General features: G+C 46.8%; 1 protein-coding gene across 3 annotated transcripts in view; it reads right to left on the reverse strand.

Moving 5' to 3' along the window:
* CTIF (cap binding complex dependent translation initiation factor) overlaps window positions 1–15,309 on the reverse strand; it is a 323,006-nt gene that overhangs the window by 90,804 nt on the left and 216,893 nt on the right. For 2 of the 3 annotated variants that reach the window (XM_074995804.1, XM_074995802.1), the window contains 2 exons: window positions 7,599–8,043; window positions 4,757–5,086 (listed from right to left, as the gene is read on the reverse strand). In XM_074995804.1, the coding sequence (XP_074851905.1) occupies window positions 4,757–5,086; window positions 7,599–8,043 (775 nt within the window). The remainder of the gene's footprint in view (window positions 1–4,756; window positions 5,087–7,598; window positions 8,044–15,309) is intronic. The other variant, XM_074995803.1, reaches the window with a different exon arrangement.

A 15,309-nucleotide genomic window follows, 5' to 3' on the forward strand; every position in this document is an offset into this window, starting at 1 on the left:
TTTTTTCCCTGTCCTATGTCTAGTTGGATCCCAATCTAAGCATGATGTCTAAGCACCACTGTAACATTACTACAGATCAGCTATATCTAATTTCCTCCTGGCTTGTGTAGGGCTGCTTTCAGAAATTCCTGTTCTTGATGATCTAAGCCTGGTGTTTTCCAAACTCAAACATTCGAGTACCTATTTTGGGACTGTGGCTTTATCCATGTGCCCCCCTCCCAGTGCCATCCCGGTGCTTATCTCCTGATTTTTAGTCATTTATTTTCTGCTGTGTACCCCTCGAAGTCCTTTGGGGTACACGTAACACACTTTGAGAAACACTGGACAGGACTTATCTACCTCACGCAGCCAGGATATAGTCACCTAGCATCATCTCCACCCCAAAGCCAAATGCCAGAGCAAGAACTGAGGCAAAACCAGAGGATTTTTTTTTTTAACGTAGCAGCATGATTCAAAGGAATATTCAAATATTCAAAGGACCAGTGACTCCTCTAGGCTGGTGCCCAGCAGGAAGGTAATGGAAAGATGAAAAAAAGCTCCTAAATTGCCTTTAGTAAATTGACAGCTGTTCATATTGTCCATGCAACTTCTGAAGCCACAAAAACTCACGTAAACAAAACTGCCACCTTCCTCCTGCAGTAGCTGAAAGCAGGGACTGGTACATGATGACACAATGAGGGAGCACGAAATGCTAGCTAAAGCAAGTTTTGGGTTTCGGGGATCTGGGTTCCAACCTCAGCTCCACCTATCCCAGAGGGAGAGAGCCCTGTCATGGAGTTGCTGCATGACTTTGGACTAGTCACACTCCGTGGCAAAATACCTCACATAACTTAATTAGTTACATATTTGTGGAAGGGTCTTGAGGTCCCTGAATGATGCTTACCAGCATGCAAGCACCGTGCGATCCCAATCCACCAGTGCTGGAGCGAGCTACAAAACAAACTCCTTGAACAGCACTTGCACACTGCCTAACTGACCTCGCTGTGGGAACATGTGCATACACAAGGGGATAAATAAGCACCCAGTTTGACACCTGCTTGTCTAGCTATAGAAGACGCAGGTGTCATTCCTTCTGACTCCTCCTTGTTCTGAGATCTGTGCATCAACAAGCCATTCTTAGCTACAATTCTCATTATGTGTGCCTGCCTGCTCATTGACCCAGAGCTGTGAAAGCAAAGCCCTGTTTTCTTGTAAACCCACTGGAAAACAAGACTCACCACTTAAAGCTTTGCGTGATAGAACTTCTCTTTCACTATAGTCAAGATTTCCCCATCTGTTAGCATGAACAGGAAACGAGAGCTGGAATTTCTTGCACCTAGCAGGGTCTACAGGTTAACTTTCATGTTTACCATGTTACTGTAACAGATATTTAATACAGAAAACAAATTGACATACACTGCAGAGGAGCTTCATCACATTGCAGGCACACAGTTGGCAGTTTCAAAGAACATGGGGCAGATTCTTTTCTTTCCATCTGATGAAGTGGGTCTTTGCCCACAGAAGCTTATGCTCCAATAAATCGGTTAGTCTGTAAGGTTCCACAGGACTTCTCATTTTTGCAGATACAAACTAATCAGGTACCCCTCTGATTCCTTCCCTGTGTAACTTCCTTTCTTCAGGGACAGTTTCATCAGATGTGCCAGTTCCTGAAATTTGGCTGAGCACAGGGCAAAGCAGAAGAGCACAGGCAGTTTACTAAACAGAAAGTTTTGATTTATACTTAACATTGCACCTTTAAATGTGAAAGTGATTTACACATGAGCTAACTGGGGATCAGAACAAAACAAGCATGTAGCTAAGTGTATTATCACCCCCATTTCACATACCACCCAGTATTTCACCACAGAAGTCAATGAAATCTGAAAACTGACATGCAGCGAGATACTGTGACTCGCCCAGGGTCAGCTCACAAGTCAATTGCAAAGCCATACCCAAGAGCCTTGACTCCTCATCTCCTGCCATTTCAGGACCTTTTCCACTTTCCCAGGGAGAGGCACAGCAGCCATGACTAAACCTCTGATGCTGAACACTTGCTCAGAGGAGATAGAGGATGGATAATTTGGGTGACACACATATACTTCACATCAGCCTGCTCAGCCTTAGTTGAGAGAGACAGGGACACCTTGCCACTATTTCCCAGAAGCTCCTTTCCTCCACCCTAGTGCTCAAACCCAGGCCTATAAGTTCCCAGGCATCCTGATCACTGAAATCTGGTGGCATTCGAACTACAGCCTCAGACACCACCCTTGGAGTCCAGACTGAAGGACTCCGTGGCTTCCCTGATTAGCCCAACTACGCTATTTAAACCAGAAGCCAGCACAGGAAGTTGTCTGAGCAACCAGGTGATTCCCTGCAGCTGCCACATTGGTCTCTGCGCTTGCATCTGCTTCCTGCTTTCTATACCCTGTGCCAACTCTGTTCCTGACTCCTGCCTCAACCTGGCCATTGCTCCTGGTTTTCAGGGTGCTCCTGCTTCAGCCCTGCTCCTTACCTGCCTGCTGGCTCTCACCCTTACACAACACTTCCAACCACCAAAGGCTCCAATCCCTGCCTTCCACTTCTGACTGTGGCTTGACCTTTGGTTCTGGCATGTAGTATCTGACCTCAGCCTCAACACTCAGCTTCTACTCATGGTTCTGATTCTGGCTCAACCTCTGGCTTTGGTAACTGGCACTCCAATTTGGTGCTGACCCCTGACTTTGTTCCCCTGGATGTCTGCTCCTCCCACTACTCCTGCACTGATTGTTTCGACTGCCTCTGTCCTGCTTCTTAACATGTGTCAGCCAAGTGCTGGTCTTTTACCTGCCAGGGCATGGGGAAAAATGCCCCCAGGGCTTTGAGGCTGGCACCACCTCAGCAGGGCTGAACTGAGCTGGCTTCAGACCAACATAAACAGGTTAAAAAAGCCCCATAGCCTATCAGACCCATAAGGTGGCCAGCCTCCCTGCAAAATAGCAAAGTCAACTGAGCCCAACATTCAAGGATGAAGCCGCACATCTCCAGGGATCCAGGCCATCAGAGCTGTGAAAAGAAGCAGGTCTATGGATTACTGCGGCTGACTCATGAATGAGCCTGACAAACTTTTTTGTGAGTCCACTCTACCCTCCTTTGCCAAACCAATCAGGAGCGGCACGTACCCTGTGCAGGCAGGGAACAAAGAAGATGTGTGGAAGGGTGTGGGCCTCAAGGACGCTCCCTCTCGGAAAGCAAATAACCACGTACTGATCATGTGATGAGTTGCAGACCAGTGTAATAAACCCACACCGACGTTCAAGCCTGAGCTCTTCCTCAGCTTGCCGCATGCCTAGGGGACAATCCCGTTTTCCCTGCTTACATATATCATTATTATAGTCTAATTGCCAGGGGTGTCAGTTTAATTTTTAATTGACTTTGCTTTTCTACTGTGTTCTTGGACATGGTACAGTTAACGCAGTGCTGGGTATGCTGATAAAAAAAGTCCTCCATGGTAATCAGTGACCTACACACATACAAATCATTACTGTCTGGGTTGTAAGTGCAGCTGTGACAGCAGTTCTGCTCCAGCAGTGAGCTGCCTGTGAGGCGGCACAGTTGAGTCCGGGCTCACATGGGACCAAATCAACTTTCAGCTATTTACTTCCATATGTTTAGGCTCAAGAGCTGTAGGATATGTGATGACAAACTCGGGCTCTGCCAGAACAAGGGAAGTCATAAATACAAGCACTGAGGAGGACCCTCCATTGATACTGCTCAGCTTTCTCCCACTTAAGTCAGAGGGCTGTCTCCTCAAATGCCCATCACCTCAAGTGCCTCACCGGATCCTGTAGGAAGAGAGATTGCATAATGAAGGCACTGCCATAGCCTTTCCTGTGTGATGCTGGGCCAGTCGCTTCAGCTCAGATCCATAACTGGACTTTGGAGAAAGCCTTTGAGAACACCTACTGGCTTCAGACACTACAGATGAGATGGAGGGGAACACCTACCTGCCTTGGGCATCAGGATGGAGTTAGGCATGGAGAAAGGTCACCTAGATGCCTGCCTTAGCCAGCAGTGCACTTGCCCCCAGGTAGAAATTTAGACGCCTGGGGACCTTTGACAGTGATAACGTAGGTGCTGAGTACATTTGGGGTTAGGTGGAGAGAATGGCTTGTGGACTGTAGAAGCACCTTCTGGGCTTTGTGCACCTTTGGAGATCTTGGCCTTCATCCCCCTGAGCCTCAGCTTCCTGTCTGTAAATGAGCTAAAGACCCCTCCTTTGTCCTCCTTGGCCCATCTCGTCTATTTAGACTGCAAGCTCTTCAGGCCAGCAAGGGTCTAGATACAAACTCAGCAAACACGTTCTGACATTGGTCCAAGACTTCAGGTGCTGTAATAGTATGATAAGTATGATAATAAGAATCTCAACCTCTGGAGAACTGTATACGCAAGGAGGTGGTCCCTGATGCACTCAGGATCCAAACCTTTTAGAGCTTTATGGGTTAAAACAATGGAGACTATGCCTGGGGAATGAGCATTTGTTAAGCTGAGCTTTTAAAATAGAAGGGGAGAGAGAAATGGATATTAACCGGATGGTGCCTACAAAATTATATCAGTTGGTCGTAACCATGAAACACTTGCATAAACAAACACAAAAACCACTGCCTCTTCCCACTTACACTTTTCTTTTCTATAATTAATTGGGCAAGAATGGAACTTGGGAAAAGCTCAACTATGGTCAGAATTCCTGGACTTCTTTCTAGTAATAACACACGGGGAGCAGCTGCAACTATCTAATTACCTGCAACATGTTGAGAAGCAGGCTTCGGAACTTGGTCCCCTCCACCATGAAGAGCGCCATTTTGTCGCAGAGCTTGGCGGCTGTGGAGGCGAAGCTGCGGTCCGTCACCGCTTTCTGGTAAATGGTTTTGACTATCTCACCCAGCATCTCCTCCGAGTTGGTGGAGTTCTGGGCCTCCTCCATGAAGGTGGTGAGCTTGGAATCCACATCACTGCTGTTGTTCCTCATGCTGTTGAGGATTTCAATTAATTTGTCCATTTTGTTCTTTTGGGGGTTGGTCGCCTCTACCGGCACTTCGTCCTGGTCCGTGAAAAGGGAAAGACAAGGCATCTGTTACACAAGGAAAAAACAGATATATCAGCCCTTGTTCTGCTGCAGAAAACAGGGGGTAGGGGATGAGAGGAGTCATACAATCAAATCTAAAACTAGGCACGTTCTAGGGGCATACGCTAGTGATCTGAGGTCGGGATTGGGAGACGAGAATTTGGGAGCAGTAATTACTGCTCTGACAGGGACTCCTATGCAAATCACATCACGACTCTGTGCCTCAGTGTCCCCATGGGGTAGATTTACCTGTGTACTAAGTGCCTGTGAGCCAGGTTAGGCTGAAGAAAAAAGCTTGAACTACTGATACTGTGCACCTGCGGACTTGGCATGACTCTGCTCAGGCATCCATCAGGCGCACAGAAATACCCAGGTCATACTGGGCATATGTAGACATTGGTTTAGTTACTTCCCATTTGGGGAGCAGGAGACTGAACTTTGCAACCGGGAGGTGGTGGGATTACTTAGTGCTTGTACAGTATCTGGATTTAGTGCTTAGTACAGGGCTAATCTAGTCAAACCCAACACAGAACTTTCTGAGCAGCTCACAATGATGATCAGCGAGCACCGAAGGATTCTGTAATATACTGCCAGCAATAGGGATTACTGAATAGTAGAATGCTTCTGTAGCTAGCTCAGCAACAAAAGCCAGAGATGCAGCCTTTTCTGCTGTTCTTGTGAAGTGAGTGCTGCATGAAAGTCAGACATGTTATGATGCACCCTCTTGTTGTGATCCTCTCTCTCTTTCACTCTTCTCACTTTCCCTTCTCTACTATTAGCAGCAGCCTGGTCCCAATAGATATCGTTCCTTTCTTCCTCTCGTATAATAAACTCACAGTCCAGATACTCAAGCAGTGGTCTGGAACCCAGATCTCAGTTCAGTTCAGGGCTTTGTCAAATAACTCCTGTGTGAGCCAGGGCAAATCCCTTTCTGGCTCAGTTTCCCCTCTGTAAAATGGGAATAATGCTGCTTTCCTGTCTTATGGGCTTTTACGAAAAAAAAATTCAACAATCTGTGAATGGTGCTCAGATTATAAGTGGCACACCAGTACCTAAACCAGGACGTAAATTAAACAACCTACTACATGAAATATATGCACAATCTGGATGAGTTGGTCAACATAAGAGCTCTGATTTTTCATCTCCTGGCTTTTGTGCATTTAAATTTATAACATTACTGCTCACTGTGCTGCAGCTTTTTAACATTTAATCATGCTGTGAAACTTCTTGCTAGGGATGGAGACACAGTGGAGATTACACACTTGATAGGAGCTGGTCTCCTCTTATCCTTTTATCCCACTGGTAAAACCAGTGCCACACTATGCGAAAGTCTCCTGAAGTCCTTAGCAAACTCCAGGTGTGGCCTTTAAACCTGATGGGTGGAGCTATCAGAAGACTGGCTGTGCAAAGTCAGCGCTGGAGAAGGGGCACAACCTTTGCTCAGCATTCACCTGGAACATTGCTGTCACATGACCCAAGGCGCCTAGAAGTTATGATTACAGTTTTGATCCTGCAAACTGTCTCCTCTCACGTAAAAATAATCCTACAGAGGCCCATAAAAATCCCTCAAAGGAGTAAGCATGGTTTGAGTGAAAGAAATTTGTGATTATTTTAAAACAGCTTGACTTGCATCAGTGTTTTTACACAGGAGAATATTAAGAATTGTCTAAAACCACACAGCATACATACAAGTACACAGAAATAGGTGTATGTACACACACTCACAGACAAACACGAGAGCTGCTCATATTCATGTTTGTTTCATTTCATGTACTAGATGCGTTCTGCACATGTGTTTATTTTTTTTTACTATAAATTTGGATACTTTTGCCAAAAATTCACTTGTGCCGATTTTTTCCAACGTTCACCAATACATTTACAACGAAAGCCCTCCTCCTCCAGGAGGTGGGAGGATTATCTATTAAACCCTCAAACGTTTGAAACTTGGTCTCCAAAAAGACTCTCTTGTCTATCACTTGTGCACAATAATTTTGTTATTGTGCAATGTTCATGGGAAGGGGTAAAGATAAGGGTGCTTTTGATATGTTCATCCACCTAAATAAATGAATATCAGGTATAGGTGGCTGAATCTAAATATCTAGTGTTGTAAGACACAGCCATATTTTGAAACACTCCAAAGATTCAACCGGCATATGCAAATGGACCACGAGATGTCCACGCACCTGTTCTGGGTTCATAAACCCTCATTTCATGCAGTGTTTTTTTGTCAAATGAAGTCCACAATTTCTCCTTTGAAGCTCAGTTTTAACATGAGCCCCAAACAAGCCAGGTGCAGTTAGATCAAGAGACTCAGCAGTGCGCCAGTAAAACGCCTGTTAAAGGACCACAAAAACCCTGCCACCCACCAAATGTAGTGTTGACCTGAAGAGATGAGACAATAAATTTGGGTGTGGTCAGGAACAAGGCCCTATGTCACCTTGCCACATAGCTGTGTGTGGAACAGTCAATAGTTGGGCTTTTTCTGAAGGAAAATTCAGCTCCTCAGCAGGACTAGTACCTTTTCTTTTAGTCTTCTTCGCAGTCGATCTTTGGAAGATTGGAGCAAATTGACTTTGGGCCTTTCCCCGCTGCGCTCATGAACACTGTCTCTCCGCTTGGTTTCCGGCTCCTGAATATACTGCTGAGATGGTCTGTCCACCACCTCTGTGCTGCGGTGCATCTCCAGGGGGATGTGCACCGTGCAGACGGAGGCATCCTCGATTTTCAAATTCTCAGTCTCTTTGGCATTTCTGTGCGCGTCCTTGTCGTTGGGCGAGTGCTTCTGGTTGTGGTGCCATCGCCGGTTTTGGCTGTAGCCGTGGTGGCTTTGCCTCCCTGAGGAGTGAGGGGGTTGGCCTCCCTGGTAAAGTTTCTGGTGTTCCCTGTTGTGTTTGGCAGGACCTTGCTGATGATCTGTGTGCTGCTGCTGCGATTTGTTTCCTCCAGCTGGCCTCTGTTGTCTCCTGCAAACCCAAAGAAAGAAGTCAGCATGTTCAAGCCCCTCATTTTCACCTACATTTGCCTGCACCGGCTAGTCAAGTTTGTTGCTCTCAACAGCTCCATTTCCAGGTGTAATCTGGGGCAATGAGTGTTTCTCTGATTGTGACTGATGGAGAGAATGATTTACTGGGGGAGCTGCTCCACTGTGCAAAGTAACACCACAGCCATTCAATGGGGATATCTGAAAAAACAACCCTGAGCAATGACAGTCCAACACCATCTTCTCAATACCCGAGCCTGCAGCCTGCTCTCGTGCAGCTCAATACATCTCCAAACCCTGCTGGTGCCCAACACGCCTTCCACAGACCCCTGCACAATCCTCACCAGCTATCTTTTATGCAGTTTTGGTGCTCATGGTTGTCCTTTCCGAGAACCATGCCACTGGGAGGTGGACACTGTTTGCAATCTCTTGCACGCCGCTAGCCTCGTTCTCCGTCTACTATTCCCTCTCCTCTTCCGTTTCCTCCCTCATTAGAGTCAGCAGCTGCCACTTGCTCTTTGGCACCCGCCTGTGCCTGCCCCAAACAAGTCCCTAAGTCAAACAATTCAATTTGCTGCACATGCAAATAGGTTATATTGGCAGATGAGAGAAATGGAGAGAAAAAGTAGGAACATAAAAGAAAACACAGCTAGACTCGGGAGTCTCAAACTTCATTGCTCTGTAACCTTCTTCTGATGACAAAGCTACCACAGACAAACTCACAAATCCAGCACTCTCTCGTCCAGCAACATCCATCATCCGGCAGGACCACAGATCTTGCAGGACCATTGAGAGTCCCAGGGCTGGGAGGAGAAGGGGCCAGGCAGGCCAGAGGCAGGAGCCCAGGGCACAGCAGCCACAGCTGGTCTGGCAGCGGCATTCAGGGAGCCCGGCTGGCAGCAGCAGTGGGACCAGCGGCCAGGCTCATGAGCTGGCAGCCCAGGGGGTGGAAGGGTGGCTCACAGTGGGAAGCCACGGCCCCAGGAAAGCCATGGCTGGGTCTGCGCTGAAAGCTCCTGGCCAAGGAGTCTGGGAGCAGGAGCTCAGGCCAGCAAGGGAGCAGAATTGACTACCCCTGATCTGGCAAAATCCCTGGTCCAGGCCCGTTCAGGTCCCCAGGGTACTGGACCAAGGAGGGTGAACCTGTACATGACCCCAGGAAGGGGGACTGAAGACTGAACCCTCCAATCCTACTCAAAGCCCCGATCCCACCATTCTGTGAGAGGTGGAGGCAGAAGTCAAAGCCCAAGGGATTCAGCCCCAGGCAGGGGCCTGTAAGTTGAAGTCTGACATCCAGGCCTGAAGCCTTTGGGCTGAAGCTTTGGCCCTGGGTGTTGGGGCATTGGCCCTGGGGCCCAGAAAGTTAAAAAAAGTCAGCCCAGATGACCTCATTAAAATGGGGTTGCCACCTCCTTTGGGGCCCGACGCCAGAGTTTGAGAACCAATGAGCTAGACAAATGCTGCAGATTTGTTGCTATGGAAGGAAGGACTTCCAAGTGGTTAGAGTCCTAGCCCCAGCCTTGGAAAGCTGGATTCAAATTGCTGCCTTTGTCAGGGACCTCCCATCGACCTTGGCATGTCACTGACCCTCTCTGTGCCTCAGGCCCCTCACCTGTAAAATGGGGCTAATGCCATTCTCCTTCCTCACAGAGATTGGGAAGATAAGAATGAGGGACTCAGATACTACAGTGATGGAGGCCTTGCAAGTCCCCCACACAGGCAGCTAATCCTAGACTTCGGTAACAAAGATGCCTTCAGGACACCTGAGAAACCAGTGTGTCTGATCCCTGCCAAATGAGTCTACATTTCAGAACTGACTTAGCAGGCTAAGCCACCTAGTTCCAGATAGTTTTGCGTCTCACATCTCACAACAACACTTCCCCCCAGCCCTTACAGGATGAGTGCTGTGTCTCTTTCCAACAAAATAGGAGAGCTGTGACGCTGCCTTCCCAGATGTTCCAAAACCTATCACATACCTCTGAACTTCCCTCAAGAAAATGGTGGCCAAGTCCCACCGCATGTCTAATTGCATTGGTCCCCTTTGAAAGAGTCCAGCCTTGTTGCAGTGTTGGTTAGCAGTCCCTTCTAGGCCAACGATCCGAAGGGTTGGCTTCTCCCAATCTCTGCAGTAAAAATATCATTTTGGATAGAAGCTAGGCAAGGAACAGCTCTGAGGAAGACTTTGATAAGTTTTGGACCAAAGGAATTTTGGCTATGCCCCAGCACCATGCCACCAGCCTGGAGCCCTCTGGTTCAAAGAGGTCTGCTTCAGAGTTCTTCACACAGTTCACATTCAGGGAGAAAGTTTTTTTTTAAATGTAACAGGAGTTGCTAAAACTGAGCAGCAAGAGACAAAATTAGAAAGGAAAACTAACAAACAAAATCCAGCCCCTGACTGCCAACTCTCTCTAGTCAGACCTTACTTTTTACCAAAGCCTTGATTGTTCTCACTCTGTGCCCTACCAAACGCTCTCCCATTTCTACAAATTTCAAAGCATCTTCTCCCCAAATTCATGGCATTCGCATGCTGGCATGCTTGTGCAGCTACACTTGCTAAACTTGGGGAGGAATAGAAGAGTGTCAAATGAAGTCTTCTGTTAGGCTTCTCACATCACCTGGATTATGGCTCAGCTGTTTACTTTCCCATGAAAAAGGAAGGAGTCATCACATCTGTCCAAAGAGACATGGTTTGCCCCTCCATAGCATGTGCCATCCAACGCTCTAAAGACACTTCATGCAGTCACTATATCTTGCAATACCCCTGTGACGTAGAGAAGACCTTTATCCCCATTTTACAGTTGGGAAAACAGAATCCAGGAGAGCTATGCTTGAGATTTACCTATGGGACCAAATGTTTGCAAGTAACTTGATCAAGCTACTGAGTGGGGGAGCCATCAATACAACCCACAAATCCTGGCTCTTTGCCCCTTGCTACAAATACTAGATTAGATTGTGTGTCCTCCTCAAAATCAAGGGCAAAACCAATGAAATTAGCTAGCCATCCATCCACATATGTCCATAGTCTGTATTTGCTTTAGTGGAGCAAATGTATCTGTTATGGTGTAAGTATCAGAGAGGTTGTCGCGTTACTTTGTATCAACCAGAACAACAAGAAGTCCTGTGTCACCTTATAGATAACATATTTTGGAGCATAAGCTTTTGGGGAATCATGCATCTGATGAAACGGGTCTTTGCCCATGAAAGCTTATGCTCCAAAATATCTGTTAGTCTATAAGGCGCCACAGGACTTCTTGTTCTGTTATGGTACATTTCCCACAAAACTGACACTATCCTCTTAAACACCTAACGAAACAAAAAAAGCGTGTGCCCGTTACACTGAAAGTGAATACGTTCTCCCCATGCTCCTTTCTGCAGGAACCTGAAGCTCGAGGGAATTCCTGCCAGCAGACACAGCCAAGGGGGTGCCTCACATTCTCCATCCGAACTTGGACATTTCAGATTTCCAAATAGGCTGTCACAACAACATTATCAGTATTTGCAACATATGAAAAAGTTGGGGGAAGTTTAAAGGCCTGTTTTCTGACAAAAGGAATGGATTCGGGGCATCCTATGATCTGTGCGGTTTTTCATTGTTTTAAACTAGATTATCTTCAAGGCGACACTGGAAAAGAGTTTTTAAAAGATGCAGAGGAATTTTTTTCAGTGTATCACATTGCATCCAAACCCCATTTAGAGGTTGTGCACTTTTTACAAGGGTTATTTCCTTTACTTGACTGTTGATTATCCAGATAGCTGTGTGTCTAAATAGAAACTCTTTTTCTTATCTAATCTCTCTCCTCCAGCTGGACTTGCCCACTAAGTCTGGTGTCTGTGACACGACGACTACTATCCCATGGCACTGAGAGCAGTGTGAGGTCAACAGTTCTGAATCGTGAATGCAACACGAGGGGGACGTAGATGGTTCTGCAAAAGAGAGCCTCTTTTTCAGTCCTGACCCTTTAAAGCAGTGGAGGGCAACTTGCAAACCATCTTGGTTCTCTGTGCAGCCTGCAATATATTTTGTTTACCACTGTCCGTGCACAGGGTTGCCAGATTCTGCTGGTTTCCACACATCATTTTGCCCTACCAGGAGTACTAAAGTGACACGCACATAAAGCAAGGGCACGTAATGTGAGGCAGGTGCTGATTGCACACAATATCAACAGTGACAGGTGTGCGTTCCCTCTGCTATACTTCAGGTCAGCACACCCTGCAAATTCTAGGTACACAAGCACACGTAGCAAACCTACCCTGTCCTGGGAGACCATCTTGGTTACTACAATCTTGCAGACCATTGAGCTAAAGGAGGGCCACTCATCTGGCTCACTCGCGAGCCTAGGATGCCCATTGGTGCTTTAAAAGAAGACACACCAGAGCCTTGGATTGTGCTGGCTTGTAAGTAGGACTGCACAGGGCTAGCAGTTAAAACAGTAGCAGTTCCCAGCACAACCACTGTCCTCAAGGGAGCCAACAGTTTCTGCAGGCCCCTGGGCAGTGCAGCTCTGAGTTTCTGGAAGAGGCAGGACATTGGGTGGCATGGGCGGCACCAGGGACAGTCAGCTCTCCATACTGCCTGGACCACGGTGTGTGCCCCTCTCCACAGAGCCCTCAGAGCCGCAGAGACTCCTTCAGGTTAAAGGTGTTAGCTGGACTCTAACAATTTTGCCTTAACTTCCTTAAATCAGATTTCTGTTTGCAAACAAATGTTTTACAGCTAATTAAACTAGGTTGCATTCCCTGTGTCATTCCCCTGCAGTATGTGCCACCAAACTCCATGATATCCTACAGTAAATCCGCGAGAAGGGCCATTTCGATTTGTGCATAACTTGCATTAATGTGAGTTAAATGCAAATCGAAACCGCCACCCCCACCCCAGCCCCCTGGCTCCTTCAGCTGTGAGAAAGCACGCCTCAAGCAGCTGTGTGCCCCCCGCCCCAGCTGGGAGATGCCAGGGGCTGCATGGAAGTCCCCCCTCCGACACACACACACACACACACACACACACACACTCTCTTCCCCCAGCTGAGGGAACCTGGCAGCTGGAGCCGGCGGCCTCATTGCTTCTGCCAGCCAGGGGAAGCAGGCAACTGGAATGGCAGCAGAGGGCTGCTGCTCCCCCGTTTCCCGCAGCTGGAGGAAGCCGAGGAGAAGCAGAGCTCTGCAGAGGCTCCAGCTGCCCACTTCCCCAGTCAGGGGAATTCCAGCGATCTCCCTAAACCCCTCCCCAATTATGCAAAATCTGATTTACACAGAGGTTGCCCAATGGATTAATGTCCTGTGGCATAAGAACCAGAAACGGAAACTGAATATAAACAGAAAGGAAAACCGACCAGTTAAAATCAGACATTGAAGTGGAGGGAAGTGTAATGCAGTACAGAATGAAAAGTAAGTGAGATTGATGATAATCTTCCAATTTTAATAACATAAGGAATTACAAGTAACCTAGTGCTACAGACCCAGGACAGCTGGCTACCATAGTTTGGTGAAGGGGAGACATACCAGGAGAAGGGTGAATGGTTTTCTGTTCTCTGAACAAGCTGCTAGAAACTGCTGCTATGTAAATCAAGGCAAACAGGCACCTGAGGCTACTGAAGAACTAGCCTGAAGCAGCAGTCTGATTAGGCACAGCTACCAATTAAGGCCTTCTGGGCTAGTTTAAAAGGCTTCCCCTCAGGTAAATCATGGGATGAGGCTGAGCGAAGAACTGAGAGGAGGAAGTGTGTTTGCTGGAGAGCTGAGGAAGGTGTGCTGGTGCTGAAGGAGAGAAGATTTCCTTCAGTACCAGGGAGAAGGTACTAGGGGAGCATTTGGAGAAATGGCCCAGGGACAAGGCTGCTGTACTGGGCTGCTCTTCTTCCAACAGTTTCTGTTACCTAGGGTCCCTGGGCTGGAAACCTACAGTAGTGGGTAGGACCTCTCCACACCATAGTCTGTTCTGGGAGAGTGGGGCCAGGATTATGGAGGGGTTTCACCCCAATCCTATGTGCCAATGATGAGTGTGGCTCAGTAACTTGTGACCCTGGCCTCTAGAAAAACGTGAGAGGCAATGTGGAGGGTCACAGTGACTCTTTGAGGCCTACAATAACTGCCTAGAAGCACAGGACCCACAGGGCACAGACTGAGTTTTGCCACACTAGGAAAAGATATTTTAACTCATTTTTACATTGCCCTGGTATTGATAAAGCCTAGCTCTTAAGTAACTCTTTATACATTTACAAAACAATGTACAACTGTATTAGTTATTAAATATTGCAAAGCCTTGTGTGGAGGATCTATATTTATAAAATAATTGTAACTTACAGCAAACAGGAAAGTTTCCCTGGCCTTCCTTGTTTCCTTTTTTTAATTTCCTTTTCCATTCAGTTTGCAAAACAAGCCTAAATTCGGTGGTTTGAGACTAAACAAATTCTTTCCACTGCCACCAAGAACAAGCCTGTTCTTCCTATATTTAGCCAAATATAAGCCTTCCGTCTTCATGGTTAAGAGCCAGTTGGCCTCAGCAAGTGGCTTGAGCTAGTGAAGGTTCCAAGGAATACAGTTCTGATGGGCAGAATGCTTTGGCAGACAGAGCTGGAGACTGTTTAGCCACTGATGATTGCAATATATTTGTGAATGGCTACGTCCTTCGTCAGAGCACAGTTAGCGGATCAGTGCAAATTTGTTCTAGGAAAAGTAAAATAAATTGCTTTATGAAATATTATAAATCACCAGTGTTACTTATCCAGACAGGGACTGACGTGTGAGGATGTGGATGTTACTGAACCACAGAGTGGGGATTATTTGCAGAATATGACAAAACCAGTAGGGAAATACAATCTTATTGGTTTACTGCAACAAGTGTGCGCGTCTGCTCCTCTTACACATATGCCCATTTCCTCTGCATAGGTCTGGGAATTTTAGAGTATTCGAAAAATGTCTCTCTAAGTAGTTTTGGGATATGATAAAATGGATATGTAAGACCACTTGAGATCATTGATCTGACAGTTGAAAAGCCAATATTCATCTGGCAAGCAGCTGAACACACACCAATGTCAATTTGCAAAGTGTGTCACTAACTATGGCTGAAAACATTGCTGATAAGCAAGTAAGGACAACAAGTTTACAGAAAATAAAAAGGGAAAGGAAAGAAAATGTCACACAAATAGCAATGCTGTTGACTTGACAGCAGGCACAAGCAGAGAAACTGTCCAGCATTCAGGCATACACAGAGTGTAACGAGTCCAACCTCTTTGCAAAACAGCTCAGAAAA

Source organism: Carettochelys insculpta, chromosome 5 (genome assembly GCF_033958435.1).
Source record: "Carettochelys insculpta isolate YL-2023 chromosome 5, ASM3395843v1, whole genome shotgun sequence".
In the NCBI taxonomy this organism is placed as follows: Eukaryota; Metazoa; Chordata; order Testudines; family Carettochelyidae; genus Carettochelys; species Carettochelys insculpta.